Source organism: Pipistrellus hanaki, assembly GCF_964339955.1.
Source record: "Pipistrellus hanaki genome assembly, chromosome: 19".
In the NCBI taxonomy this organism is placed as follows: domain Eukaryota; kingdom Metazoa; phylum Chordata; class Mammalia; order Chiroptera; family Vespertilionidae; genus Pipistrellus; species Pipistrellus hanaki.
The window spans coordinates 17,055,480-17,082,944 of NC_140521.1; the positions used below are offsets into that span (position 1 = coordinate 17,055,480).

At 60.5% G+C, this 27,465-nt stretch overlaps 1 protein-coding gene across 2 annotated transcripts; it reads right to left on the reverse strand.

Moving 5' to 3' along the window:
- Positions 1 to 3,147: 3,147 nt before the first annotated feature.
- Positions 3,148 to 26,696, reverse strand: B3GAT1 (beta-1,3-glucuronyltransferase 1). Of its 2 annotated transcripts, none has more exons than XM_084868355.1 (7): positions 26,234 to 26,696; positions 9,751 to 9,865; positions 9,468 to 9,614; positions 8,701 to 9,209; positions 7,662 to 7,958; positions 6,366 to 6,466; positions 3,148 to 4,618 (listed from the first exon to the last, which is right to left on the reverse strand). In XM_084868355.1, the coding sequence occupies exons 3-6, from the start codon at positions 9,577 to 9,579 to the stop codon at positions 6,380 to 6,382; spliced, it is 1,005 nt and encodes a 334-aa protein (XP_084724481.1). In that variant the 5' UTR covers positions 9,580 to 9,614; positions 9,751 to 9,865; positions 26,234 to 26,696; the 3' UTR covers positions 3,148 to 4,618; positions 6,366 to 6,379. The 2 variants fall into 2 exon arrangements, with proteins under 2 accessions (XP_084724481.1, XP_084724480.1); XM_084868354.1 differs by having other exon boundaries at positions 9,768 to 9,865; positions 26,234 to 26,695.
- Between the last annotated feature and the right edge of the window lie 769 nt (positions 26,697 to 27,465).

The window sequence follows — 27,465 nt, forward strand, 5'->3', positions numbered from 1 at the left end:
GGGTTCGGGCTCTGGAGGAGGCCGCACACAAATGAAAGAGTCTTGAAAAGTATTAATTTGGGAATATTGGGGGCCAGGCGGGAGCCCACCTCTAGGGGGAGGGCTACACCCCACTCTGGCCTTGCTATCCCCACCCCCTTTTAAAAATATATATTTTATTGATTTTTTTATAGAAAGGAAGGGAGAGGGATAGAGAGCTAGAAACATCGATGAGAGAGAATCATCGATCAGCTGCCCCCTGCACACCCCCACCAGGGATGTGCCCGCAACCAAGGCACATGCCCTTGACTGGAATCGAACCTGGAACCCTTCAGTCTGCAGGCTGGCGCTCTGTCCACTGACCCAAACCGGTTTCAGCCTAGCTATCCCTTTTATTAAGACTTTGGGATCCACCCAGAGAGGCAGGCAATTCCAATAATAGCCAATCAGCAAGGATTTCCATAAGATGGGCAGGTGGAAGTTGCTTCAGCTACAAATGTCTCCATTAGGCAGTGAGTGGTTGGCTCTGGCCTTTCAGAGCTGCCCAGGTTCATCAGCCTTCCAGGTTCCTTGTCCACACCGCTCTGCCGGCGGGGACAATGGTTGGTTTCCGATGGGGTCGGTGCCTGCTGAGCTGTCCCGTGGCGTGTTTGGTCCTGCTCTGACGTGGGCTGGAGCCCGCCCCCCGGTGTGTGGGTTCCGGGCCTGCATGGTGGATCCGTGTCAGATACCGCCTGGGACCCGGCCACGGACCGCCTGTGTGGAGCTAGAGCCACGCACAGCTTCTGGGGGCCTTGGCTGGGCCTGGGTGTGCATGGGAGGGGCCACACCGTGTGCCAAGATCGACTTCCACCAGCCCAGAGCCTGGGAGGCAGGTCAGCAGAAGGCCCAAGGCACCCCAAAAGCCAGCGGCCGGTGAGGCCCCGTCGCAGGAAGGACCTCTCAGGGCATGTGCGTTGTGTGAGGTAGGCTCCCAGGAGGGGCGAGAAGTGTGCATCCGATCGACACGGGTTCACACACGGCACCAGGGCTGGGTCTGAGGCCGCTCGGCAGAATTCTCAGGGTGCACCAAGGCCAGCCTCTCCCCTTCCCCCCAAAGGCCTCCGGGCCTCGGTGTTGGGGTGCGGTTTGGGGGAATCACCAGGGTGAGTTCATCGGGCTGAAACAGACCCAGACTGGGCTGTGTGGAGGGAGGGCTCGGCACTGGCTGGGCGTTTCCCGGGGAAAATGGTCCGAGAGTCACGCACCTCGGTGTCTGCTGCCCCCCTGAGTCCGCCTGGCCCTGAGAGCCTCCCAGGAAGGTGTGTGCCAGGAGCTCAGGCCGGCACGGCCAGCAGACTCTGCAGGGTGCAGCCACGGGGAGCGGGAAGGTGGGGTACCCCTAGGCCAGTGGTCGGCAAACTCATTCGTCCACAGAGCCCAATATCAACAGGACAACGATTGAAATTTCTTTGGAGAGCCAATTTTTTTTAAACTTAAACTTCTCCTAATGCCACTTCTTCAACATAGACTCCCCCAGGCCATGGTGTTTTGTGGAAGAGCCACACTCCAGGGGCCAAAGAGCCGCATGTGGCTCTCGAGCCGCAGTTTGCCGACCACGGCCCCAGGCTGATGGGTGTGGAGGGGAGCGCTTTGACTCGGGCAAGATGGTGCCTGTGGGTGACGTGGGCCCATGGGGAGCTGATGGTGGTCCCTCGGCTCTCTCCCTGGATCAGCCGTCCCTCTCAGTCACCTCCAATCGAACTGCTCTCCACCCGACAACTGGCACCTCCCTCCGGCTCCCCAGCGCCTGGACCCGGCTGGTGGCCACACTGCCTCCCCCGCTCCTGCCCTCACCTTCCCTGCTTCCTGTCAGCAAAGAATTCAGAGTGGTTCTTCTAAAAGGCTGGTTAGGCCACGTCTGTCCTCTGCTCCAAACCCTCCCTCGGCTTCCCTCTCCACTCACAGTAGAAGCCAAAAAACGTCACCCTGGTCCCCAGGACCAGCCACCACGTCCTGCCCATCTCGTCAACCACCACTGACCCCTCCCACCTTCCCCAGTCAGTCTCAGTCGCGTTGGCTTTGTTGCTGGCTTTTAAACAGCCAAGCTCTCTCCTGCTGGGGGCAGAGTTCTCTTTTCTGGAAAGCTCTGGCCCGACATGGGCACGTCTGCCTGCTGCTCTTCTGCTCAGATGTCACCTTCCCCGGGCGGGGGGCCTCTCTGACCACCCGGTGTGGGGCTCAGGTCTTCCCACAGCGACCCTCTGCGACCCCACCCACTCCCCCACCCAGCCCCATGCTGGTCCTCAGACCAGATGGCATCTGAAATGCTGTGGGTCTGTTCGCTGTCCATCCATGCCCCCTCACGAGAAGGGGAGCTCCGTGAAGGCTGGTGCTGGCTCCCGGAATAACGCGGCTCATGGTAGGCACCCGACAGGTGCACGTTCGGCGGACGGTGGCTGGAGCCGTCCAGGGGAATACAACAAAGCCGGGCCGAGGAGGGATAGGGATGTTAAAAACCGTATCCGACTTTTAATTTTAAAAACAAAGGAAATACAGTTAATGAACTCAGACCCGAAGGTGCGGCTGCCCTGGCTCCACCCCCCGTCTCCGTGGGGGACCCCCAGTCCCACCCCAACCCTCCCACCCCCGCCCCCCGGCTTCACGCCTCTGCGGTGGGAAGTTTGGAAAACAAACGGTATAATCCCGGACCACATTCTGGTCGATCACAAACGCGTCCCCCGGCAAGGAAGGAAGCTGCAGGCCCCCAGGAGGACAGTGACCGATAAACCCACATGCAGCTACAAGAGGACAGCTCCCACCTCCCAAAAAATAGTGAAGGAGAGGGAGCAGGAGAAAACGCCTCATTTTGTTCAGTACCAATTTCCTGAAGGCAAGCCCTGGGCTGTTTCTGGGTTTTGTTTTTTGTTTGTTTGTTTTTGGTGTTTTGGTTGGTTGGTTGGATTTTGGCTGAGAAGGTGGCCGGAGACCAGCCCAGGTCACCTGAGCACAGGGCTGGGAGGCAGTGGAACGCCTGGGCCTGGGCTCACGCATGGGATGGTCGCCTGCGCCCACCTCGTCCCTCCTCTCCCACGCCAGGCCACGCCACACCACGCCACACCACGCCACGTGATGGCGAGAGGTCGATTTCCAAAGCCACCATCGAATACGTAAGAAGTTGGGGGGATGCCCTACAAGGTGGCTCAGGGGATAAGGTCCCATTGGATGGGCTCATGACTACTGTAGGGAATTCCATCCGTTTCCAGACAGGCAACCAATGCTATTTTTTTTTTTTTTTGAATGTTTAGGTTGTCAGACTAGGTCCAATCCCCCCCCACCCTTCTCATACTTTCCCCCCTTCCTCTAGAAGTGGGTTCTCTTGTGGTCCTCAGACTGGTCCTGTGAGTTTAAACGAAGTGTTAGCGGTTAAAAAATAAACACCCCTTCCGTAGGCTCACGTCTTTTCCTTTTCCTCCAGGAGAGAGAGGAAAATTGTGCTTCTGAGGGTCAGGAGCATGAGGAGTGAGATCGCCACCAGAGGGCGCTGTCCCCCAGCCAGAATGCCAGGGGCCTGCCTGTCCGGCTGCGGCGGGAGAGCCGGACACACGCCCCCTGGCGGTGGGAGCCGCCGGCGCATGCACTGTTCTAGCCAGGCTCGCTCTGCAGACTCCCCACCTGGAGAGAAGGGAGATGTTCCTTTCCCGTGTTGTGTTTAAAATAGAATTATTTCCAACGTTGTGTGTGCTCGGGTATCCTTTCCCCTCGGTGTCCAAATGATCTCGGTCCCTTGCCCATAAATATCTCTGCTACGCAGTCCTCCTGCCCCCCCGCCCCCCTCTCCCTCAAACCAGAGGCAAGAAGGAGGCTTGGGACTGCCCCCACCTTCCCTGTCCCTGGCTCACTGAGGTCTGTGGCTCTCAAGGGCTTCAGGAAGAGGGCTCCTGCCCTCCCCGTCCTGGCCCAGGCAAGGGGCCCTGGTGCCCAGGGGGCGTGGGGGTGGCAGCGCGGGGAAGGGGCCCACGTGGTCGTGGCCCAGGCAGGGCTGAGGGGCCTGGGCCGGAGGAAGGGGCTTCTCTCCCACCACAGCCCGGAGCACAGGGGGCGCCGGGGGGCAGGCCTGCTCCTCCCTCCCGTAGGGCTGCCCGCTGCCGGCATCAAAGACAGACGTATGATCTGGAGACGGGGACTAGAGGAAAGCCACGGAGGCATGTGGACTTGGGAGCAGCTCTCTGAGGAGGGGCGGGCGCTCCTGGGGCCCGGGCAGGGCCTGCCGTCTGGTGTTCCGAATCCTCTGGACCCAGGAGCTGGGAGCCAGGAGGGCCACCTCCGCGTGACCGACCGCCGAGTCTTTCCCGATGCCCACATGGATGAGCCCACGTGTCCGCCCTGCAGGCCTGTGGTGCGGGAGCCTTGGGGAGGAGGGCCGGGGCCGGAGCCGGGCCGGCCGCCGGGCCCTGGCCACGCCGGGTGGAAGAGAACGACACGTCTGGGATTTCTGTGCTTTAGGCTCTCCGTCCTTCGTCCCGGCCTCGGGCTGGGCTCGCGGAAGCAGCCCCGGAGAGAAAGGAGGCTGCTGGCCATCCCGTTAGAGTTTGCCGTGGAGGACTGCCGGCCGCGGGGAGAGGACGGGAGGCCAGGATCCGGGTGTGAGAAGAGGCTCCTGCAAAGAGGGGAGGGGCAGTGAGTCAGGCGGGTGTCCGAGCAGCCCGTGTGGCCGAGCTGCTCAGCTCTTAGCCTAAGGCAGAGTTTCCCAAACTTCTCTCATGATGAGGATCACCCGGTGGAGCTGTTAAACTACAGATTCCTGAATCCCAACTAAGAAGTGCTAAACTAGAATGTTTTGGGAACATATAGGTAAAATTGTATACTTCACTTAGTGCTCTAAGACGGAGTAAAATAATGCTAAAGGGAAAATAAAAATAGAATGTGTAACACTAATCTAAGGCAGAGCACTAAGTGAAGTATACACTTTTACCTATATGTTCCCAAAACATTCTAGTTTAGCACTTCTTAGTTGGGATTCAGGAATCTGTAGTTTAACAACGCCACCGGGTGATCCTCATCGTGAGAGAAGTTTGGGAAACACTGGCCTAAGGTGACCAGACGCCCAGCTTTTGGCGGGACAGTCCCAATTTTTAACAATCTGTCCCGCATCCCGCAGCGTTTTAAACTTTTCTACCTCAGCCCCCAGCAGGCCTCTCGGAGGAGGCGTCTGGCCCCTCGGCCAGATCCTCCTCAGGACATCCTGGCTGTGAGGCGTGTGACGGCCGGAGGCAGGGGAGCTGGGCTCTGGCCCAGGTGATGATTTAAGTTCGGGGACAAAACAGACGGACACCCTGGGGTCCCTGAGGCACGGGGGACATGCACAGGGGACCCAGACGCTGACCCTGAACTCCAGGCTGGCGTCCAGCTGTGCCCGCTGTCAGCTCCCACCTCCGGGAGTTCCCAGCGCGGCCAATCCCCCGGCCCGATTCGCCGCCTGGAGCTTTTCCTCTACACCAGTGTTTCCCAAAGTGTGGTACGCGTCCCCCCAGGGGTACGGGAAGAGTTCGGTGGGGGTACCCGTTGCACCGGAGTTTGGTGGGGATATGCACTGCACTGTGCTTAGCGGCGCCTAATTCTACGTTCCCGTGAGTACGAGGGGCACTCAGCGTCACGGAAATGATAGAAGGGGTGCACATACGTCAAAAGTTTGGGAAACACTGCTCTACATCATCCCTTTGCCTCTAAAACGTAGGCAGACCCAGTGGCCCCCTTCCACAGAGGGTGTTAGAGATCGAAAAGAGCAATAGCAATACCTATAGAGGTCGCAGCATGTGCCAGATACTGTTCTTGGCGTCCCCTCAACCACCCACTTTACAGATGGAGAAACTGAAGCCCGGAGCGAAAGACGTCACACGGTGCAAGTGGCAGGCCCGGAGCCGAACCGGGCCCTGGGCCCCCCGTTTCACCACGGCACCCCACACGGTCACGACGGGGAGACACACGGGCATGCGTGGCGAGGGAGAGGCTGTGAGGGAGGGTCCCGCATCACAGCGGTGTGAGCGGAGAAGGAACCACGGCCCACGGCATTGCCTGCGATGGGACAGGTGTCATGGCCAGAATGACAGTGGTGACCATGCCACATCTGGATGGAGAGGCCCCCCAAGGATGGCAAGGGGGCCCAGCTGTGGGGGAGAGGCTGGCTCCCGCTGATTTCCAGACAGGGCGAGGGGGAGGAGGAGAGGGAGGGGGAGGAAGAGGGAAGGAGAGGGCAAGGGGACGTCAGCTATGCCTCTCCTCCTCACGCTGGCATTTCCCTGTCCTCCCACGATGGCAGACCAAGAGGAAGAGTCTCGGCAGACTGATCCTGCGTCCGCACTGGGTGTGGGCCCGCCCCGTGCCCCGCGGCCCTCGGCCCGCCGTACCTGTGTCCCGGGGCTCAGATCTCCACCACGGGGTCCGTGAAGCCCTTTTTGCCCTCGTTCACCAGCACGGGCTTCTCGGTCCGTGTGTGCCAGACCAGGATCTGCGGGTGCAGAGACGGGAGACGCCGTGGGACAGGCCCCTGGCCTCTCCCTCCTGCTCCCGCCCGGACCCTCAAGTATCGCCCCCGCCCTCCTGTCCTGCCCTTGTCCCATCAGGATGTTCCCCAACGTTCTTCCTTTCTGCCGACACCCCCACTCTTGCTGTGAGTACACACAGGGTGCATTCAAAATAGCAGCGGGGGACAGAAAGTGCACAACTCCAGAAAAGGAGACGCGATGAATCTGAGGATTCCTCTCTTCCTCTTGCTTCTCATTCTCTCCTGCATTACCTTTTTTTTTTTTTTTTAAATATAACGTCTTTATTGATTTTAGAGAGAAACACCGATCGGCATGCACCCTGACCAGGGACTGAGCTGCAACCTGGGCATGCGCCCGGACCAGGAATCAAACCGGTGACCTTTCAGAGCACGGGGTGACCGTCAACCCACTGAGCCACACAGCCCAGGGCTCCCTGCATTTTTTTTTTTAATATATTTTATTGATCTTTTACAGAGAGGAAGGGAGAGAGATAGAGAGCTAGAAACGTCGATGAGAGAGAAACATCGACCAGTTGCCTCTTGCACACCCCCTACAGGGGATGTGCCCGCAACCAAGGTACATGCCCTTGACCGGAATCTAACCCGGGACCTTTCAGTCCGCAGGCCGATGCTCTATCCACTGAGCCAAACCGGTTTCGGCTCCCTGCATTCCTTAATGGCTGGGTTCGTGGTGGAGAGAGGCAGGAGGTGGTTCTGGAGCCTTCAGCTCAGCCAGGTGGCAGCCCAGGCCCGTGCTGGAGAAGCTCAAACTAGGAAGTGTGTGTGTGTGTGTGTGTGTGTGTGTGTGTGTGTATGCATGCGCCTACACACATGCATTTGTCCATGTGTGTGCACACATGAACATGTAATTGCAGGGAGGCAGTGAAGCTCAGCTCTTTTGAGGTGCGGGAGGGGACTGTGTCCTTGGCTCTGCCTCACTGGTTCCCTCCTCCCCCCAATTTCCCTGCCTGACTTCAGTGTGGCTGCTGCATGCGTGACAACCTTCCTTCCGGGCCTTCTTTTCAGAAGGCACAGCTCTAGGCTGGCTCTTCTTTGCAAGGCTGTTTCCAGGCCTTTATTCCCACCCCTGACCCGCAGGGAGGGTTTGGCCGGGCGTGGGGACGCCCGCACCCTGGCCATCCGCTCCCCCAGGCCTCACCTTGGTGCAGTTGGCGGCCTTGGGCTCCAGGTCGCTGAGGGTGACGAGTTCGCGGAGCAGGCTGCTCTCCTGGTAGCCCCCCTTCACGCCGCGCAGTTTGAAGTAGGCCTGGCTCCGCTGCAGGATGAGCCGCAGGTTGACGGCGAACCCGGCCATGTCGATGGCAAAGGGCCGGTGGGGGTCGAACACCGTCTTCCAGCCCACCACCTTCCCGGCCGCGTTCACCCGCGGGGCCTCGTACCGGAGGCCCCCGACGAAGGCCACGGGCCACACGGACACCCTCCTGGTGCTGCGCATCTGCAGGGGACGCGGAGTCAGGCCCGGGAGCCAAGCCCGTCCCCAGGGAGGCGACCTCCGCCATGCACGCTGGGCTCACGGGCCATCAGAAGCCTGAGCCCGGACGGGCCCCAGAAGTGCCCCTGGGGCGGGCACCTGCGGAGGAACCTGGCCTCTCTCACCAGCCGACCCCCCGCCTCTCCACGCACCTGCTGCCACTTTCTTGTAAAAAAAAAAAAATTCTCTTTCCAATTTAGAGTGGGACCCTCCTCTCGCCTCCCCCAAACTACTGTGACTCACCAGGACATGACACTGGCCCCCACCTCATGCAGGCCAGCCGCTGAGGCAGGGCTGTGGTCCTGCCGCTCCAAGCATCTGCCCCCTCTAACCAGGGGACCCCCGAGGCCACGGCCACCCCTTTTAACCATAGGACCCCTGAGGCCACTGCCAGCTATCAGTCCCTTATCTGGCCCCTGCAGGCTGCACCGCCTCCAGCCTGGCCCCGCCTGTGACCTCTCTGTGCATCCCTACCCAAAGGGTCTCCTGGGGAGCATCCTCATTTCCCGCCCCGCCCCCGCGTCCTCCAGCCTCGCCCCCGCGTCCTTCAGCCCCGCCCCGCGCCTTCCAGCCCCGCCCTCAATCCCTCAAGCCCCGCCCTGCGCCTTCCAGCCCCGCCCTCAAGCCCTTAAGCCCCGCCCCACACCCTTCAGCCCCGCCCCCGAGCCCTTAAGCTCCGCCCCGCGCCCCGTGGGGTGACCCGCACCTCCTCGAAGAGCTCCAGGCTGTAGGTGTTGTCGTCGTCCGCGAAGTACACCACGCCGGGCTGGCTGGCGTTGCGCGGGAAGGTCTCCCGCAGCCAGCGCAGGGCCAGGTTGCGCTGCATGGTGCCGCGCGGGATGCGCGGGTCGCGGGCGTCGCCGCGCAGCTTGTAGTTGCGGGGCGTCTCCACGTGCAGGTGCGTGTAGTTGAGGCCGGAGTCGCGCAGCAGGCGCGTGGCCAGCGGCGTGCGGCGCGGCGCGTCCTCCACCAGCAGCCAGTGCAGGTTGGGCACGTGCAGCAGCGTGTTGGCCAGGCGTGTGAGCTCGGCCTTCTGCACCGGGCGGCTGTAGGTGGGCGTCACCACGTGGATGGTGGGCAGCGTGTCGGACCAGGGCGGCGGCCGCGTGTACACGTACTCGGTGCGCACCACCTCCACGATGTCGCGGTCGGACATGCAGTATTCTCTGGGGTCCGCACCGGGCGGGGCGGGGCGCCGGGGGTCACTGCGATCATCTGCGGGGATGGGAGGTGGGTGGGGGAGAGAGATAGGCAGTGTGGGGGACAGAGCAGGCCCTGGCCTCGGGCATGGGCGGGAGGCGCCCCTCTGCCTGGTCAAACCTACCCTCTGCTCCCAGGAATGCCATCAGAGCCCTGCCTGGCACTGCCTGGGTCTCCCCCACTTTCCTAGTCCTGACTCCCCACCCAGCAGAGGGAACCTGGGCTCCCTGTGGCTATGTGGGTGCAGCCGGCCTGGCCGGGCTGGGGGCTCACCCTTGTGTGCGGTGAGCAGGGGGGCAATGGTGCTCTGGTGCCACACGGTGACCAGCAGCGTCCAGGGCAGCACGATGAGGATGATGGCAAGTATGTCCCTTCTCTTCGGCATCTCCAAGGCTGGCTGGGCCCACAGCTCCTCATTACCTGCGCGGCGGCAACAAGGTCCGGAGAGGAGGACGGCGGGGCCAGGGGTGAGCACAGGGGAGAAGAGAACAGGAATGGGCCGGACAGGCCAGGGACGGGGACAGCAGAGAAGCCGGTGCTGGCTAGCGGGTCTTACCAGCGCTCACAACCCACCCATTGCGGAAGCAGGTTTGCGGAGTCCAGCGCGGCTGGAGTGTCAGAAGGGGTGGCGGCGGCTCAGGGCGCAGTCAGGAACCCTGTCAGGCGCATCCCTGCAAGAGAGAGCAGAAGAGGATGGCCAGAGACCTGGGCGGGGGGGGGGGGGGGGGGGGCGGCCTCCGGGAGGGCCAGGCCGGGCCCTGGCTTGTCACGTGGAGCCTGGACTGCCTTCTCCCAGGTGCTTGGCGGGGAGGCAGAGGGTGAGGGCACAGACGTCAGACACCCCTGCATTGGTTTTTAAACACTGAACCCTGCCACCGACAAGCTGTGGTTCCTTTGCCAAGGTACGGCAACGGTCCGTGCCACAGTTTTCTCATCTGTGAAATGGGTGGGTACTGTCGGTACATACTTTTACAACGTGGTTCTGAGAGCAAAGCAAGTCGGCGCCCCTGCAGCCCTGAGGATGGCGCTGGCATGTACATACTGAGTCTACGATGGTGCTGGCCACCTGTTTGGGCTCCGGGTGGTTTCTTGAGAGGCTGGATAAAGGGGGGCAGCCCTGGGGTGTAATGAAAGGGGGTGACCTTACACCACACCCCTAGCCCCGGTCCCCAACTCCAAGACCGCTGACGGGGCTGCACATGGGCCGATGGAGGTCTCCGTGCGGCTGGCTGAGCTCGGGCCGTTTGGTGGACGGCGAGGGGGCTTCTAAAAGGCCTGGCTGGGAGGTTGCCTCTGGGTCCTCCCTGTCCCCAGTGGAGCTTTGTCAAATGCCCTGTATCTCGGGGAGGGTCCCAGGTGCTGGGTGGAGAAGGCCAGGCACAGGGAGCTGTGTGCCATTCGGCGTGCATGCCCAGCTACTGTGGCGCTCACGTGGCCGCCCTCACGCGTCCTCTGGGCAGCCTCTTTATTTTTTTAATATATTTAATTGATTTTTTACAGAGAGGAAGGGAGAGAGATAGAGAGCTAGAAACATCAATGAGAGAGAAACACGGACCAGCTGCCTCCTGCACACCCCTGACAGGAGATGTGGCCGAAACCAAGGTACATGCCCCTGACCGGAATTGAACCTGGGACCCTTCAGTCTGCAGATATGCTCTATCCACTGAGCCAAACCGGTTTGGGCAGCTTCTTTATCCCATGCCTCTGCCTCTGGCACTCCCTCAACCTCCCGCTAGTCTGCTCTACTGGGCTGTTGCAAGCAACAATAGTTGTGAGATAGCATCTAGGGCAGTGGTTCTCAACCTTTCTAATGCCCTGATCCTTTAATGCAGTTCCTCGCGGCCCACAGGTTGAGAACTGCTGCTGTAGAGCCCAAGACTACCGGAAAACACAGATACACTGTATTTACATTACGATTCATAACAGTAGCAACATGACAGTTTTGAAGTAGCAACAAAAATAATGTTATGGTTGGGGGTCACCACAACATGAGGAGCTGTAGGAAAGGGTCGAGGCATTAGTCAGGTTGAGAACCACTGATGGGGTGTCCAAAGGTGACACTCAGCGGTTCGTGTTCAGTGTATTACAACAACCCCGGATGCCACACGCTGTCCTTACCGCTATTTCACGTGGCTTGCCCAAGGCCACAGCCAGGACGGGGTGCAGCCAGACGTAAACCCAGGCCCTTTGGTCTCCTGCAACCAGGGGCATGGGGAGGCAGCTTCGAGGCCCCAGAGCCCCCAAACCTGTTCAGGCATAGATGGGGTGAGTCCTGGCACAGAGCAACTCCCCTCCCCTAGGAGAGCCGGCCCAGCTGCTGTCCCAGCACCTTCCAGAAGCTGGAGGGGGGTCAGGGGAAGGCAAAGATGCAGGGGCTGTGGAGAGACAGTTCTGTCCCATTTTGTCTTTCTGGTCAAGACATCTATGAAAGGAAAGAGGGGGGGGGGCGAGGGAGAAAAACTCTAAAAATAAACTTAGCAATAAACCCAGTTGTGCATTAATTACCCTGGAAGCCATTACGGCCTGAAAAATCCCATAACTTTAATGGAGGCGATTATAAGCATCGTAGCAGAATCGCGGAGCTAATTACCAGGTGGTTATTCAGCAGAACAGCCAGAGCCCTGGTCGGTTGGTCTCAGAGAAAGCCAGCTGGCCAGCGGGGGTGAGTGTGGGAGATGGGGCCTGGGGCCAGAGCCTGGTGGTGGTGGTGGTGGTGTGGGGGGTAGGTCCTGGGGGAGCCCAGGGCTGTGGGGGCTCATGGAGGTGTGACCTGAGGGGAGCTGGAGATAGGGGAGGGGTAGGGGGACTGTGGGAGGGCCTGGGGGAGGGGGGAGGCTGCACCTACCCAGACCTCAGCTCTGAGATGAGGCTGTGAGGATGCCGAGGTCCCCACAGCCTCCTTCTCCCCGGGCCTGGAGGAAGGGCAGCAGCTCGCCTGTGGCCGCAAGCTCAGCCCTGCAAGCTGCACCCACATAGACCTGGGCCTTTTGCACATGTATTCAGGAGCATGCGTGAGAGAGAGAGAGAGAGAGAGAGAGAGAGAGAGAGAGAGAGAGAGAGAGAAGATCAGCTACAAGCAGGCTCCGAAACCATCCAGACACGTGTCTCTGCCATGATAGAGCCGTGCTACCAAGCACGCTGGGAGCAGTGGTGAGGTGGTGGAAGGAGTCCGCTGTACAGCGAAGAGTCCCTCCAAACGACGCGCTCGTGTGATGCTTGCTTCAGCTTACGCAGCCTTCAGAGAGGCCGGAGTTTCCTGCACAACACGAGGTCATTTTCTCTGGAATCCTCCCCACTCCTTGCTGGCGGCTCTCAGCACTCCGGAGGGTGTTGGATCTGGGAGGAGGGGAGTTCTGGGCGTTCCCCCGCCCCCCCCCCCCAGTGCACCCTACGACCTCTTTGTTGATTTCTTTCTTTTTTTTTTTTTAATATTTTATTGATTTTTAACAGAGAGAAAAGGAGAGAGAGAGAGAGAGAGCTGAAAACGTTGATGAGAGAGAATCATCGACCAGCTGCCTCTTGCACACCCCCTACCGGGGATGTGCCCGCAACCAAGGTACATGATGCCCTTGACCGGAATCGAACCTGGGACCTTTCAGTCCGCAGACCAACGCTCTACTACTGAGCCAAACCGGCTTCGGCGCTCTATGTTGATTTCATTGAAGTGACCCAGGACCTGAAGGACGCTTGGTGTGCCTGCCATATGCGTGCGCTATCCTTGAGCATGTTTACGACGTTTCCCACCTATTTACGAGAATCCTTTTTCCAGACTCGCTTTATGGAGTCTTTTGAGAACACTCAACTTCGTTTTCACAGATACAGCGTATGTCTCTCTTTCCAGCCCGTGTTTCGTGGTTTCATACTATTCCGCGGTGAGGACCCCAAGCCTGGCCTTTAAAAACAGGCTGGGAATTAACCTTAGGGACCCTGGGACTCCATCCAGGCCAGCCTGTGACTCAGCAGGTGTGAGCAGGGGCGGCCCCTAGAGGCGAGAGGCAGCATGACAGGAGCCCGGACACCTGCTGGAGGCCTTGGCAGATGAAATGGACCGGGTTTGTGAGCTGCAGAAGTCAAGGGGTCTGAGGAGCCTGGTTAGGGGAGCTTCCGCTGTGCGTGTGAAGGAGGAACGCAGGTCTCCCTCCTCTGAGAGCCTGCATCCGGGGGTGGAGGGCACAGACGCTGAAGCCTCCTCACGCAGGTGCAAGCCAGGCCCGTGGCTCCACTGATCAGCCCAGGAGGGGTGAGGATGGGGAAGGGGCTGAGCCAGGCACCAGCCTTCTGGGCATGGGGTCAGGGAGGTGGCAACAGGCGGCAGAAGGAGGGGACGTCTTAAAAAGAGATGCGGGACAAAGTCAAGACCCCAGCTCCAGCTGCAGACAGTTCCCCGGGCGAAGGGAGGCCCGGGTTTGTCCCGGAGACCTGCAGGGACTCCTCCCTGGATCAAGGGATTAGTATTGATCCTGCCGCCTCCGCCCAGGAAAAGCCCCGTGCCAGAGCTAATCAGCTCCCGGGCCAGTCAATCCATACTTCATTAACCCGGCCCTGTCCTCCTGCGACCCGGCCGCCGTCTCTGCCCCCGAGCCTGGCCCTGGTTCCAGCCACGAGCTCCTGCTGGGCCTGCAGGGCACGGGCTTGGCCTCTCTCCGCACCCCCCTCCCCCCCAGCCTCCTGCTCGCTTCCTTCTCCCCCACTCCATCCTCAGGAGGGGAAGGGAGGGCAGGGGACAGGGATCCAGCCGCTCATTCCACTCCAAGAAGTGAAGTGAGGTGTGCGCGGGATGCTTAGTCGGAATGGCGAGCCTTCTCCGTGACATCCCTGTGCTGGGCCACAGGATTCATTGTCTCCAAGCAGAGGGTCCCCTTTCACATTTGAGGAAACCGAGGCTTAGCAGGGCTGCGTGACCAGCTGCAGGGCTGGAGGCCATCTCCCCCAGGGCCGCTCAGGCTCGGCCTCTGGACTCTGAGTTGGTGCAACCCCACCTCATGCTGCCCTCCTCCCCCCTGCAGAACCAGCAGGTGGGCTTCCGGGCCACCCACTGGGCCTGTGTGCTCTGCCAGCTGGTGCCAGGCAGAGGGCTCCAGGGGGGGACTCCCACCTGCTCTCAGGGTGCAGCACTGATGGGGAGCGGGGGGATGCGGGGAGGCCAGGCCCTGGCGAGGTCCGCAGCCTGCCTCGGGGTCACACAGGCTGCAAACCGCTGGCTGGGCTGCCGGGGAGACCCTGCTTCCACGCTTGTGCAGGCTGCCGGCCGGAGCTCACTACCGGCGGCCCCAGGCCCGAGGCCGCGCTCCCGCTGGCTGTGGGCTGCCCTCGGCTCCCAGGCTGTGTGCCGAGCCTTCCACACGGGTTTCTCGAGCGGCCACTGAATTCATCAAGCAGCACGGAGGGAGCGCGGGGCCCGTCTGCTAACAGGTGGGGCCCTGCACATGCAATGTCACTGTGGGAGGGCGGGAGGTTAGAGCCTGGGCCCAGGTGCCGTCCACCCTGAAGGTGGGGACAGCTGGAGCCAGGGGCCGTGGGGGCACCTTAGAGTAAGGTGACTAGATCGTCCCGCTTTTGGCGGGACAGTCCCGATCTTTAACAATTTGTCCCGCGTCCTGCAGCGTTTTTAAAAAGTCCCAATTCTAGCCAAAACCGGTTTGGCTCAGTGGATAGAGCGTTGGCCTGCGGACTGAAGGGTCCCGGGTTCGATTCCGGTCAAGGGCATGTACCTTGGTTGCGGGCACATCCCCAGTGAGGGGTGTGCAGGAGGAGCTGCAGCTGATCAGTCTTTCTCTCTCATCGATGTTTCTAACTCTCCCTCTTCCTTCCTCTCTGTAAAAAAATCAACAATATATATATATATATATATATATATATATATATATATATATATATATAAGTCCCGATTCTTTACAAAAATCAGGACTTTTTAAAAACGCAGCAGGACGCGGGACAAATCGTTAAAAATCGGGACTGTCCCGCCAAAAGCAGGACGATCTGGTCACCTTACCTTAGAGGTGGGAAGTGCTGCTGTAGAGCCCGAGACCATCGGAAAACACAGATATTCACATCACGATTCATTAACAGTAGCAAAGTTACAGATATGAAGCAGCAACGAAAATAATTTTATGGTTGGGGGTCACCAGGAAGGTTGAGAACCACTGCCGTAGAGTCTGTCCACCAGCACAGGAAGGCCAGGCCACCTCCTGACTCTCAGCTCCTGTCTGGCCCCGCTCCGCTTCTGAGGTTGATGGCAGAACCTAACCACAGCCACAGCCTGCTACTACGTCCTCCTGGCTCCTGCTGCTCTCCTCTGCCCGAAAGGGTGGCCCGTGGCGAGGTTCCGGGCCCTGCGAGCAGACAGCTCTGGACACCACACGAGAGTCTCTCTTCCTCTGCTGCGTGGCTTGGACATGGTAACCCGGCTGAGCCTTGGTTTGCCCATCTGTGAAATGGGAATAAAGGTGGTGCTTCCCCCCCCCCCCCATTAGGTTTTTGGAGTGATGAGAAAGAAACCAATAGGATCTCTCTGGCGCAGCACTGGCGCCCACGAACAGAAGCTGCTGTGGTGACCAACGTGGAGAGGGCCTGGAGGGACCCACCTGGCCTGGTACCCTCTCCCTGGGATGGGCTTTTGGCTGCCTGCCAGAAGGCAGGACGGAAGCCAAAGACCCCAAAATCCCATTTCACCCCCAAAAAGAGAGGCGGGATACTCAGAAGGGACCCCTTCCTATCTCAAGGGCTCATGTTGGCCCTATCCAGCCTCAGTTTCCCCATATCCAGTGTGGTGCTGTTAGGCCTCGTTCACTCTCTGGCAAGCTCCAGGATGACCTTAAACTAAGGTGACTAGATTGTCCTGCTTTTGGCGGGACAGTCCAGATTTTTAAAAAATACATATATTTTTTATTGATTTTTCACAGAGAGAGGAATAGGGAGATAGAAATATCGATGAGAGAGAGAGACATCGATCAGCTGCCTCTTGCACACCTCCTACTGGGGATGTGCCCGCAACCAAGATACATGCCCTTGACCGGAATCGAACCCGGGACCTTTCAGTCCGCAGGCTGACGCTGTATCCACTGAGCCAAACCAGTTTCTGCGACAGTCTAGATTTTTAACAATTTTTCCCACGTCCCATGGCGTTTTAAAAAAAGTCCCGGGGCTTTTTTAAAAATGCCATGGGACGTGGGAAAAATTGTTAAAAATTATGGTCGCCTTAAAACTCAACACGACTCCGTGTCCTTATCTGTGACGCCTCCCGGCTATTTTGGGGCTCGGATGAGGGAATCTACGGGAAACATCCAGCATGAGGCCTCACACCCAATTAGCACGGCACAGGCTCGCTAGTGGGAAATAGGACAGCGGGTCTAACAGCCTCCACCTGGCTTCCAAATCCAGCCCAGTCCAGGCGCCGGGAGGAGCAGGGAAGGGAGAGGGCACACCGGCTCCTTCCTGGTGGAAGGGCCTGCACTCACAGCCTCTGGGGCAGATGCCGCTCTGCAAGGGCGAGGCGATGCCAAGGTCGGGATGCCCGGAAAGCAGGTACGTGGGCACGTGGCCCTGTGCTAGGCTGGGTGTGTGCCAGTGGCCAGTGCACCAGAGAAGGGAGGTTTCCCGCATGTGGGGAGGCCAGGCCCGCTCTCCCTGCCCGGCTCGGATCTCCAGGCCCAGCCGCTGCCCACTGGCTGGCACTTCCACCAAGGCAGTGGTCGCCAACCCTCGGCTCGCGAGCCACATGCGGCTCTTTGGCCCCTTGAGAGCGGCTCTCCCACAAAATACCACGGCCTGGGCGAGTCTATTCTGAAGAAGTGGCATTAGAAGAAGTTGAAGTTTAAAAAATGTGGCTCTCCAAAGAAATGTCAACCGTCGTCCTGTTGATATTTGGCTCTGAGGACGAATGAGTTTGCCGACCACTGCACTAAGGTGTTCCACCGTGGCCCCAGCACAGCCCCCCCGGCGGGGGGGGAGGGCACTGTCTGTCCCCCCCTTTTACAGCTCTGGAAACCAGCTGGGGGCTGCAAGGGTTTGCCGCAGGCAGACAGGCTGGGCCTGTCCTGGTGTTGGGACACCTCCTGCAGCCCCATTGGTCCTGTGTCTCGGCCCAGAGACGGATGCTCAGAGAAGGAATTGCGGGGGAGGAGGTTCAGAAGGTTGGGCGTCATCTCTCCTGACACCCCAGAACTGTCAGAGCATGGAGACTCCCCTCTCCTGGCCTTGGGGCTGAGAGTCCCCCATCAGCAGGGGGCCAGGGCAGTGGTTCTCAACCTTCCTAATGCCGCCACCCTTTAATACAGCTCCTCATGTTGTGGTGACTCCCAATCATAGCGTTATTTTCATTGCTGCTTCATCACTGTCATTTTGCTACTGTTAATGAGTCGTTATGTAAATATCTGTGTTTTCCGACGGTCTTAGGCGGACCCCTGTGAAAGGGTTGTTTCACCCCTAAAGGGGTCGAGACCCACAGGTTGAGAACTGCTGGGCTAGGCGACAGCCTAGGGCCTATCATTTGCTGCCCTCTCCCCAGCTCCTCCGTCAGCGCTGTTACGTGGAATCAGCTGAGCCCACGCCAGGATGAGACCTACTAGTTAAGGAAGGGTGTTGAGGGGGGAGGGGCGGGGAGAGCGCGGCCTAAGAAGGCCTGGGAGCCCGGGGTAGGCGATGTGTGCCCCCCTGTGAACACGCGGGTGTGAAGGCGATGAATAGAGGTTCCCCCCCTCCCCCAATAGCTCAATCCCCCAGAGCCATGGCCGGCAAACTGCGGCTCGCGAGCCACACGCGGCTCTTTGGCCCCTGGAGTGTGGCTCTTCCACAAAATACCACGGCCTGGGCGAGTCTATTTTTGAAGAAGTGGCGTTAGAAGAAGTTTACGTTTAAGACATGTGGCTCTCCAAAGAAATGTCAATCGTCGTACTGCTGATATCTGGCTCTGTGGACTGATGAGTCTGCCGCCCACTGCCCCAGAAGGTAGATCATGCCGACACGGTTTTATAGGCCGTGCATTCTATTCGCCAACAGCCGGGCGGCTGTGGAGCGCCGAGACGGAGCCTGGATACGCACAGGCGCATCCTAAGGCAGCCTCGCCACATCCACAGGGTTTTCCCGGTCACCCAGGGCTCTGGACCCCAAGGGGCGCTCTGACAGGAGGGGACAGAGTCCTTCCTCAGGGGTCAGGCAGGTGGAACAGCAGGCAGGGGTCACTGCACCTGGGATGCCCCTGCCCTCACGGAGCCTCCGCCAGTGGAGTTCCTGCTGGCCCTTTAAGGACTGGCAGGTGCCCTCCTCCGGGGACTGACTGATACACACACACACACACACACACACACACACACACACACACACAGTCCCCGGGGTCCAGGCGCTGAGCATGCTCAGCCAGCACTGAACGCTGAGGGGAGAAGCAGAGGCCCACGCTGGGCAGCACCCCCTCAAATACAACAGGGCCCCTTCCTCTCGCTGCCCTCGATGCCTGGCACCGGTGTGAGCTCTGAGCACATGGGGACCTGCTGGGCCCCGACCATGCAGGCAGGCGAGCAGGCAGAACCACGGTTATCGGGCACTTTGTACTCTGGATCTGGCATATGAGAGAAGCCGCCAAGCGGATAAATGAAATGCGGCGTCTGTGTCCAATCCCACATCGCTCAGCGTGAGAAGGGAAGACAGTCCAACACGGGCTGCCACAGGCCTGGACCCGCAGGACGTCCGGACGTCTGCCTCATGGGAGGACACGCACGGACGGCGCCTGAAGTGGTCGCCCCAGGGAGACGGAGCCGATGGGGGTGACGTGGAGCCGGGAAGCAGAAGGGGCGTTTTTTAACAAGAACCTGGTTTCCAAGGTGCTGGGGAGGGGTGGGTGTGACTGTATGGAATTCCTCAGGATGGTGGAGATGGTAATTTTGTTTTACCATAACGAAAAAGAACTGACATTCAGAAGGTCTGGTTAGATCCCCCCAACAACGACGTGCCCCTCAGGGCCGGGACACGGGACAGGTCAGAGGTTACTCTGCAGGGGGGCTGGGGAGGCACCTGTGGGTGGTGCCGGGTGGGGCTGCCATTTGGGATTGTCCCCACGAGGAAACGGGCAGGGCGTGCCTGAGGAAGCACCGCCCAGAGGAGCCAGACATGCTGCCAGGCATGAGTGGGATGTGGCTGGAGGAACATACGTGTGTGTGTGTGTGTGTGTGTGTGTGTGTGTGTGTGTTTGAGAGAGAGAGAGAGAGAGAGAGAGAGAGAGAGAGAGAGAGAGAGAGAGAGATGCTCAGCCCACTGCTGCATTTCCCAGTCTGGGGCCTGGGACACACACACACACACACACACACACACACACACATATATACTAGGCCTGTGACACAAACACACACACAGGGCCTGTGACACACAGGTGACATACACAGACACACACACTCTGGGCCTGACACACACACACACACACACACACACACACACACACACACTGGGCCTGTGAGACACACGCACACACACACACACACACACATGGCTGTTGCAGCGTCTCCCAGTCCCAGACCTGGGAGGATGGAGGCTGAGAACAGCCATGACACGTGTGCCCCGGAGGGAGAGATTTACGGGCCTGGGAAGAAGTTCCTATCGACAAGTGATGAGTTAGGCGAGCAATACTTCAGCTTAAACTCAGAGACTGACGGCGAAGGAAAACCGCACCCCCGGAGGCTGTCCATCAACACAAGCAGGCGGGCGGCTTGAGCGCGGGTCTAGCCCGGGATGGCCAGCCCCGGGCGTCCGGCTGGGCCTCCGGGGGACAGGGCCGTGAGGGACAGGGGCAGTCAGCCACAGCATGGGGGGCACAGAGCTGGGGGAACGAAACCTATGCCCCATGTCCCATGAAGGCCTGTCTCCATCACAGTGCCTCTCAGGGCCACAGCTCGAACCCCCGGGGACAGGCCCTGACCTCCAGGGCATCGGGACGCTGGGCTGAGGACACCTTGAGAGGTCCCGAGGACACCTTGAGAGGTCCTGCAGACAACGAATGGGGACTAGAGGACTTCAGGGCTCAGCGGGAGCCAGGCAGCTGCAAAGCCCAAGCCTCCAGCCAGCAAGGGCCCCGACCGCCACAGGCTGCAGGCTGCCAAGCGGCCCGGGCAGAGTGGGCACGGACACCACAGCTAACAGTTGCCGAGTGAATTAGGCTCTGTGTGCATTTTCAATGCGGGGCTCTGGCCTGAAGGGGCTCACCTTCCTTGGGGCCAGCAGAGATCCTATACGTGGATTTCCCTGGGTCAGTGGTCGGAGGAAGAGAGATGACAGTGCTCTGGGTCTCAGTGCCAGCCTCTTCCCCTCCGGCCTGGGGGGCTGTCCCTGCTGCCCTCTGCCCCTGTGTGTCCTGCCAAGGGCACAGACGGCCGGCGAGAGGGAGGAGCAGGGAGTGGGGGTCGCATTCTAGAACACGGCCCGGACGTGCTGTGTGGCCTGAGACGGGAGCGGAACCTCTCTAAGCACCCGTTTCCTCACCTATAAGAAGAAGGAAACGCCGAAACCAGTTTGGCTCAGTGGATAGAGCGTTGGCCTGCAGACTGAAAGGTCCCGGGTTCAATTCCGGTCAAGGGCAGGTACCTTGGTTGCGGGCACATCCCCAGTAGGGGGTGTGCAAGAGGCAGCTGATCGATGATTCTCTCTCATCGATGTTTCTATTGTAGCTCTCTATCCCGCTCTCTATCCCTCTCTCTTCCTCTCTGTAAAAAAAAAAAAAAAATCAATAAAATATATTTAAAAGAAGGAGGAGGAGGAGGAGGAAGAAGCAACCTCGAGTCACAGGGCCCTCATTCTGGGACAAGCCGTGCAGGCCAGACGGGCCCGCCCATTGGTGTGTGACTCCTCAGGGCACATTCTCCCGCTCAGACCTGCCTCTCTCCCCTCTGCCTTCCAGCATCGTGGCCGGTGGGTCCCCTCCTGCTCCTGCCTGCAGCTCCTGCTGCCTTTTGTGGAGAGCTCGCCCAGGTAAGGGGTCTGATTCGGGTGGGGAAGTGCTCACGCGATTCACGCTCCTCGTATGTTGGACTGGGAAACAGGGGTTCTGAGAGATTCCGTCACGCAGTGCGTGGCTGACGCAGCTGAGCCCGGAACCCGGACCCGTCGGCTCAGTGGTCGGCAAACTCATGAGCCAACAGAGCCAAGTAGCAACAGCACCACGACTGACATTTCTTTGGAGAGCCAGATTTTTTAAACGCAAACGTCTTCTAACGCCACTTCTTCAGCATAGACTCGCCCAGGCTATAGTGGTATTGTGTGCAAGAGCCACCGCACTCAAGGGGCCCATAGAGCCGCACGTGGCTCGTGAGCCGTGGTTTGCCGACCACGGAGCCAGCTGATCTCAAAGTCCTGCAGGCCCGCCCAGCGAGGGGCCTTCTCTCTCCCTGCGGCTTCCCTCTGCTGAGCTCAGGGCGGTGGCTCCCGGCGTGCCCTCCCTCAGAGCCAGGGATGGGGTGAGCTCAGGCAAGAGCTCCCCAAGATCTGTTCCGTTCCCTTCAATGAGGTGCTGGTGGTACATTCGAATGTATGGGGACTTGGGAGGTGGGTTCTGGTGTGAGCAGTTCCAATGAGACAGAATTGCCACTGAATCCATGGCAAAGAGAGTGTGACCCGTCCCTCGTCGCATTCCGTGTCCCCGGAGGGGTGGGTTGGGAGCGGCACAGGGGTGCCAAATTCCCATCACAGATGGGGACACGGAGGCAGGGTCAGGGAGGTGAGCGAGATCACAGATCTTAATTGCGATTGGTTCCTGTCAGCAGCCCCAGCCTCTGCTGCCGTGCCTGGCCTAGGCTGGCCCATAGGGTGTTTATGAAGGAAACTGTTAAATAAGTGAATTAAAAAAAAAATCGCTAAGCAAAGCATTTTGCTATTTATTGCCCGCTCTGAGCGATGGCCGTGATGAATGGCCGTGACTCATCCCTTCCTCATAAACATCCTATTAGTGTCCCCATTTTAGGGATGAGGAATGCGAGAGAGGTTCAGCGATGCCACCCCCTGCTACAGGGCAGCAGGCGGCGGAGCTGGGGTCCGAGACCAGGTGGGCTCCGGAAGCCACACTCGCAGCCACCTGCTCAGCCACGGAGAGGCTGGCCCAGTGGCGCCGGGAACGCTCTGTACCTGTGCTGCCCGGGAGGGTCGCCACGAGCCACGTGTGGCTGCGGAGCCCCGGAAACGTGGTTGATGAGACTGAGGGACCATTGCCCCCCCTCCGGGCAGCAGCGCAGCTCACCCCACTTCTCGTGTTGGGCTCTGAGGTTCTGCATAATGAACGGTCTAATGAGGAGCCCGGAATTTTGGGACTAAAGAGACTCGTGGCTCAGAGGCCGGACTGCCGAGCGGCCTCATTAAGAAGGGAAGGGAAAGAAGGCGGTGAGGGAAGGCGCCATCGGCGAGGGTCTCAGCACCCACCCCAACCTCAGGTCTGGTCCCCGCTACTAACCAAGGCCATGCCTTCTGTCTCTGCTCTCTGGCCTCAATCTCTCTCCCTCTCTCCTTCCTGGAGCAGCAGTAGGGGTTCAGGTTTCCCCCCTACAAGGAGAGAGAACCCCCACTCCTGGTCTGATCCTGAGCCCTGGGGACCCACAGCCCTGTGAGCTAGGTATAGACCCAAATGCAGCCCACCTCCTGCCGGCTGGGACCCCCCACTTTTGGGCTTATCTGGCCGAGCCTGAGTCCCTGTCAGGGTCAGGCACTTGGCTGGGAGGCGGTGGGCCCTGCTGTCAGCTGGTGTGTTCAGGGAGCGCAGCCTCATTTTAATACTGGCTGGAGCGAAACCTCATTAGAAAAGTAAATTTGCTGGAGCTGCAAAAAAAAAAAAAAAAAAAAAAAGCAACCCACACAGCCCTTCCCGAGCTAAAGAGGAAACCTTGACTTTGGATCCTTTGACGCTATGTTCTCAGCGCTGCCCGCGACCCAGGAAGTGCTCAGCCCGTGTCTGTGGGAGGGAGCGGAATGTGTGTGATCTCCATCCGCCCCGACGGCCTTCGACAGAATAACGAGGGGCCCCGACCCGGGCTCCTGGCAAGTGGCACGAAGTTTTCATACGCGCGTTGGCCAATCAATTGGGATCATTGCATTCATCGCTAGCTAGACACGTGCCCACGGTTGCTGCTGTCCTTGGGCGAGGGGACACGGAGAGGGTCCTGGTGACACAGGCACGCCCCGGGGGGCCTTGGGAAGGCCCAGGGTCTGGGGGTGTGGCCAGCAGGTCAGGTGGGCGGGGTGGCGGGAGGGATGGGAGAGCCTGAACTGAGGCCGATGGGATGGCCTCCAGGGTTGGTGAGGGGATTGCTACTCCAAATTCTAGAGCCGTCCCGAGCTCAGAGGGACCGCGGAGAGACTATTAAAAAAAATACATGAAGTTATCATTCCTCCAGCTCACTACCTACCACAGCCTGGAGAGGAGGGTTCCCCAATGTCCAGGCCTTTGGGAACCAGGACTCCGAGGCTCGGTTTCTCACTCAATCTGCTCACCCACTCTGGATGGAGCTGAGGCAGGGCCCTGGCCTGACCCGGAGCCTGTGCACTGCAGAGCACTACCCCCCTGCACCCTGTGCTCTTTAGCAGAGTCCCTGAAGCTCTTCCTCCCTGGAGGTCTTGGGGGGGGGGGGGGGCCTGCATGAGGGAAAGTTTTCTTTTTCCTTTTCCCCAGTTGCTATGGCTTCCTCATCCTGCTGTGTCCCAGGACCAGGAGGAGTTGGGGGGGCAGGGCCAGGAGTTGGGAGCCCTTAGCAGTGAGCAGGAGCCTGGGAGAGAAGGTCTCCCGGTCTCACAGCACACACACACACACACACACACACACACACACACACCCGAGCCACAGAGAGAGCTTTCCTTAGGAGCCTCTGCTCCACCCAGAGGTCTCCCTGCCCGGGCCACTGATACTGGGGACCTGGGGAAGGAGGGCACGTGGGCTGGTACCCAGATGCAGCCCCGGGCCTCGCTCCCTGGCGTTGCTTGCTCCATGAGCACACTTCCATGACTTCTGTCTGTCCTCTCACGCGGGCTCCTCTGCCTGCCTCGGACTCGCAGACTCTTCCTCTCCCTCAGCCATGCCTCTCGTCTCCCCCACTTCTCGGCAGAGGGGAGCCCTTGGGCATTTCTGTGCCAGCTCATCCTTCTTTTCCAGCCAGACTAAACCAGCCGTCTCCCCTGTCCCAGATCCATCCCCCTCCCTCCCCGTGGGCTGAGCCTTCTGCATTGCTCCCACCTGCAAAGCCCCAGCCTGCCTGCTCACCCCGAGCTCCAGGAGAGTGCAGCCACCTGGTCCTTCCACCCTCAAAACCCTCCCTCCTCCCAGGCAACTTTCCCCGGAGCCCTGGCCGCTGGTCCAGGCTCCAGGCTCGTCACTGCAGCTGACCCTTGTGGTGGTTTTCCCTGCATCAGGCCATCCCATGCCGGCTCACCCAGAAACCTATATGAACAGACCTGACCGGTACCCATGAGTCCAACATGCCTGAACGTGGAGTGAGTCCCAGGCCTCCCTCGGTCCGTACAGAACGGAGCCAGCAGGCCACTAGGCTCCGGGCTGAATGAGGCACCATGCACGACCCCTCCCCTGTTCCCTCAGCCCTGGAGGCCGCTTGCTCCCTCCACCATGGGTAGAGGAAAATGGCATGCAGCTCCAGGCCGCAGGGAGTGCCTGGCACGGACAGGGCAGAGCAGGCGGACTCTCTGGAGGTCTCATGGGGAAGGGACTTCACATGAAGAAGTGGGGGACGTGAGGTGAGCCCAGGAAGGCTCAGGCTCACCACCGAGCAGGTTCTGGGGGGACCTGTCTCCATCTCTGTGGTGGCTTCAGGCAGATGCAGGGAGGCGGGAGGCCCCGCAGGCAAATCTCAGAAAAACTGTACAACAGCTGTCCTGTGAGGCCACGGGCCCCTCAAGCCCACGGACTTAGGAGGCTGCATGCCTCCCATTTACACACATATACAGACACATACACAAACACGCGCACGCGCGCGCGCACACACACACACACACACACAGTCACTTCACAGAGCTACATGCCCTCGGACATCCCCTCCCAACCAATCCTTTTAAACAGTGTGTGCCACGGAGGGTCCCAGCGGGTACCCCAGCAGACGGGCACTCATGCAGACAGAGCTGCTCCCACCAGCACGGGGCTGGCACCGGTCAGCAAAGGCCACCGTCAACTCCTGGGCATTAGAGGTGCCAGGGCCCCCAGCCCCAGCTGCTCTAAGAACCCATCGCACAGTGGGCGGCTGAGGCTAGGCCTGGACAGGCATGAAAGGGGTGGGGGGTGCCAGTCAAGGCCTGCGAGCATGCACACGTATGTGTGTGTGTGTGTGTATGTGTGTGTGTGGTTCTTGACCTCAGCTGCTTGGTACCGGGCTGTCACCCCTGTCCCGGTCCCTGTCCCTATGAGATCCCGTTGCTTCCTTCTCCTTGGCTGCCATGCCTCTCGGCTTCCCTTCGGAAGTTGCGTGCTCTGACTTCGGGGGAATCAGGACCTCGGGCCTGAGCCCAGGGACAGAGACGGTGAACTTGGTCCTGCCTCCGGCCCGCTTGCTAGGGTAAACGGCCCAAGGAGCCTTTGCCACCCTCGCCAGCCCTCAGCCCTCTCCCATCCGGGCAGAGCTGCAGAGCTCGGGCCCCCTGAGCCTCAGAGCCCTTGGGGATGATGACCCAGGAGCAGGTGCAGCCAGGGGGTGGGGAGTGGGGGTGGCCCAGGCTCATCTGGGCCACCAGGAACCACCTGCTGAGGTGGGCAGGGACCGGGAGCTACGAGCTTGGGCCAGTTGTTAGAAGGTCCTGAGAGCCAGCTCTTCCCTAGATGCCGGGCCGAGCAGGGCGGGCAGCGTGACTCCCCCAGGTTTGTTTGGGGGCTCCTGGGAGGCATGCAGCGGCTCCAGCCCTGGCCTCTCAGCCCCCCCCCAACCCCCGTTCCAGCTGTCCCCACGGCGTGTACACACACACACACACACACACACACACACACACACGCAGGCGCGCGCGCGCCCGCGAGGACATGGCGTGGGTACCAATGGGGAGGCATAAAGGGGGGCTCTGTGCGAGGCCCGCGGAGGGTCACTGACCTGAGGCGGCGGCGGCGAGTCCGGGTCCGAATCGAATCGTTGTGTCCCCAGCGCCATTCATTCCCGATTCATTCCGGGCGGAGGCGGCGGCGGCCCCTGAACCCGGGCCCCCGCGGCGCCCCCAGGCTGCGGCTGCCGCTCCTCCGGGCCGCGCGCCCCGCCCTCCCCCGGGGACCTCGGGCTGCAGCCCCCGGGGGCCGCCTCATAGCCGCGGGGTCCGAGCCCGCCCGGCCCCGCTCCTCCGGGGCTCAGCGAGGCGGTGGATGGAGCCGCAAGCGATTGGGGGCCGCGGGGCGGGGGCGGGAGGGGAGCGGGGAGGGGAGCGGGGAGCGGGGAGCGGGGAGCCGGGATGCGCGGCGGCTGCCCAGCCAACCCGGCCGGCTCCGGGCTCCGAGTGCCCTCCGTGCGCGGCTGCGCCGGTGCCGTGGCTCTGACAGCGCCTCCCGCGCGCCCCGCCCCCCGTTTCCCCCCATCCCTCCCTCCCCTCCCGCAGCAGCGCAGGCTGCAGCCGGCGGGACCCACTGATGGTCGGTACCAACCTCGCCAGCTCGGGCAGGGGGGGCGCAAGGAGGAGGAGGTGGCCGCGAGGACCCTCCCCCCGGGATTGGTATCACCCCCCCCCTCCTACCCCAAAGGATACCCTGCCCAGGGGGGCGGCTCCAGCTCGGGGCTCAGGAGCCGCGGGGGCTGCCGGCTGGGGAGGGGTGGGGGGCGAGCTGCCTCCCGGCCTTGGCTCTCGAGAGTTAACGCCGCTGCCTGCACCCCCATCCCACCCCGCCTCCATCCTGGCTGCTCCTGGGGCCCAGCTTGGCAGCCCTTCTCAAAGGGTGATTGTTTCCGGGCTGGGGAGTTGTGTGGGGAGCGGTTCTCTGGGACCGAGGAGGACTGAGATGCAGAGGAGCTGGGAGGGTGCGGCTGCCTCCTAGGCTCCAGGCACCCCGCAGGGGGAGATGGATGCAGGGGTCCCTGTGTGGGGTGGAGATGGGGAGTGGGGGTGTCCACAGGCGCCGGCCTGTAGGGTAGCCCCCCACCTGTAGGCACCACTGCCATGCCTAACACATGCCAACCCGCTGAGTGCCAGCCTCAACCCACAGGAGCCTGGGAATTTCGAAGAGAAGGCAGGGAGGGCAGCGCGTAGGGTGGGAGGGAACTGGGAGGGGACAGTATGGGGGGGGGGGCAGAGATGGAGCAGAGGGTCCGCAGGCTGTCCCCAGAATTTCTCCTCGGGGCAC

Excerpts from the sequence above, each read along its gene's own strand:
- B3GAT1 (XM_084868354.1), bottom strand. Across the intron at positions 7,959-8,700 it reads GCCTGGAGCTCTTCGAGGAG|ATGCGCAGCACCAGGAGGGT; the intron begins GTGCGGGTCACC and ends CGTCCCCTGCAG. Across the intron at positions 6,467-7,661 it reads AGGCCGCCAACTGCACCAAG|ATCCTGGTCTGGCACACACG; the intron begins GTGAGGCCTGGG and ends CTGCACCCGCAG.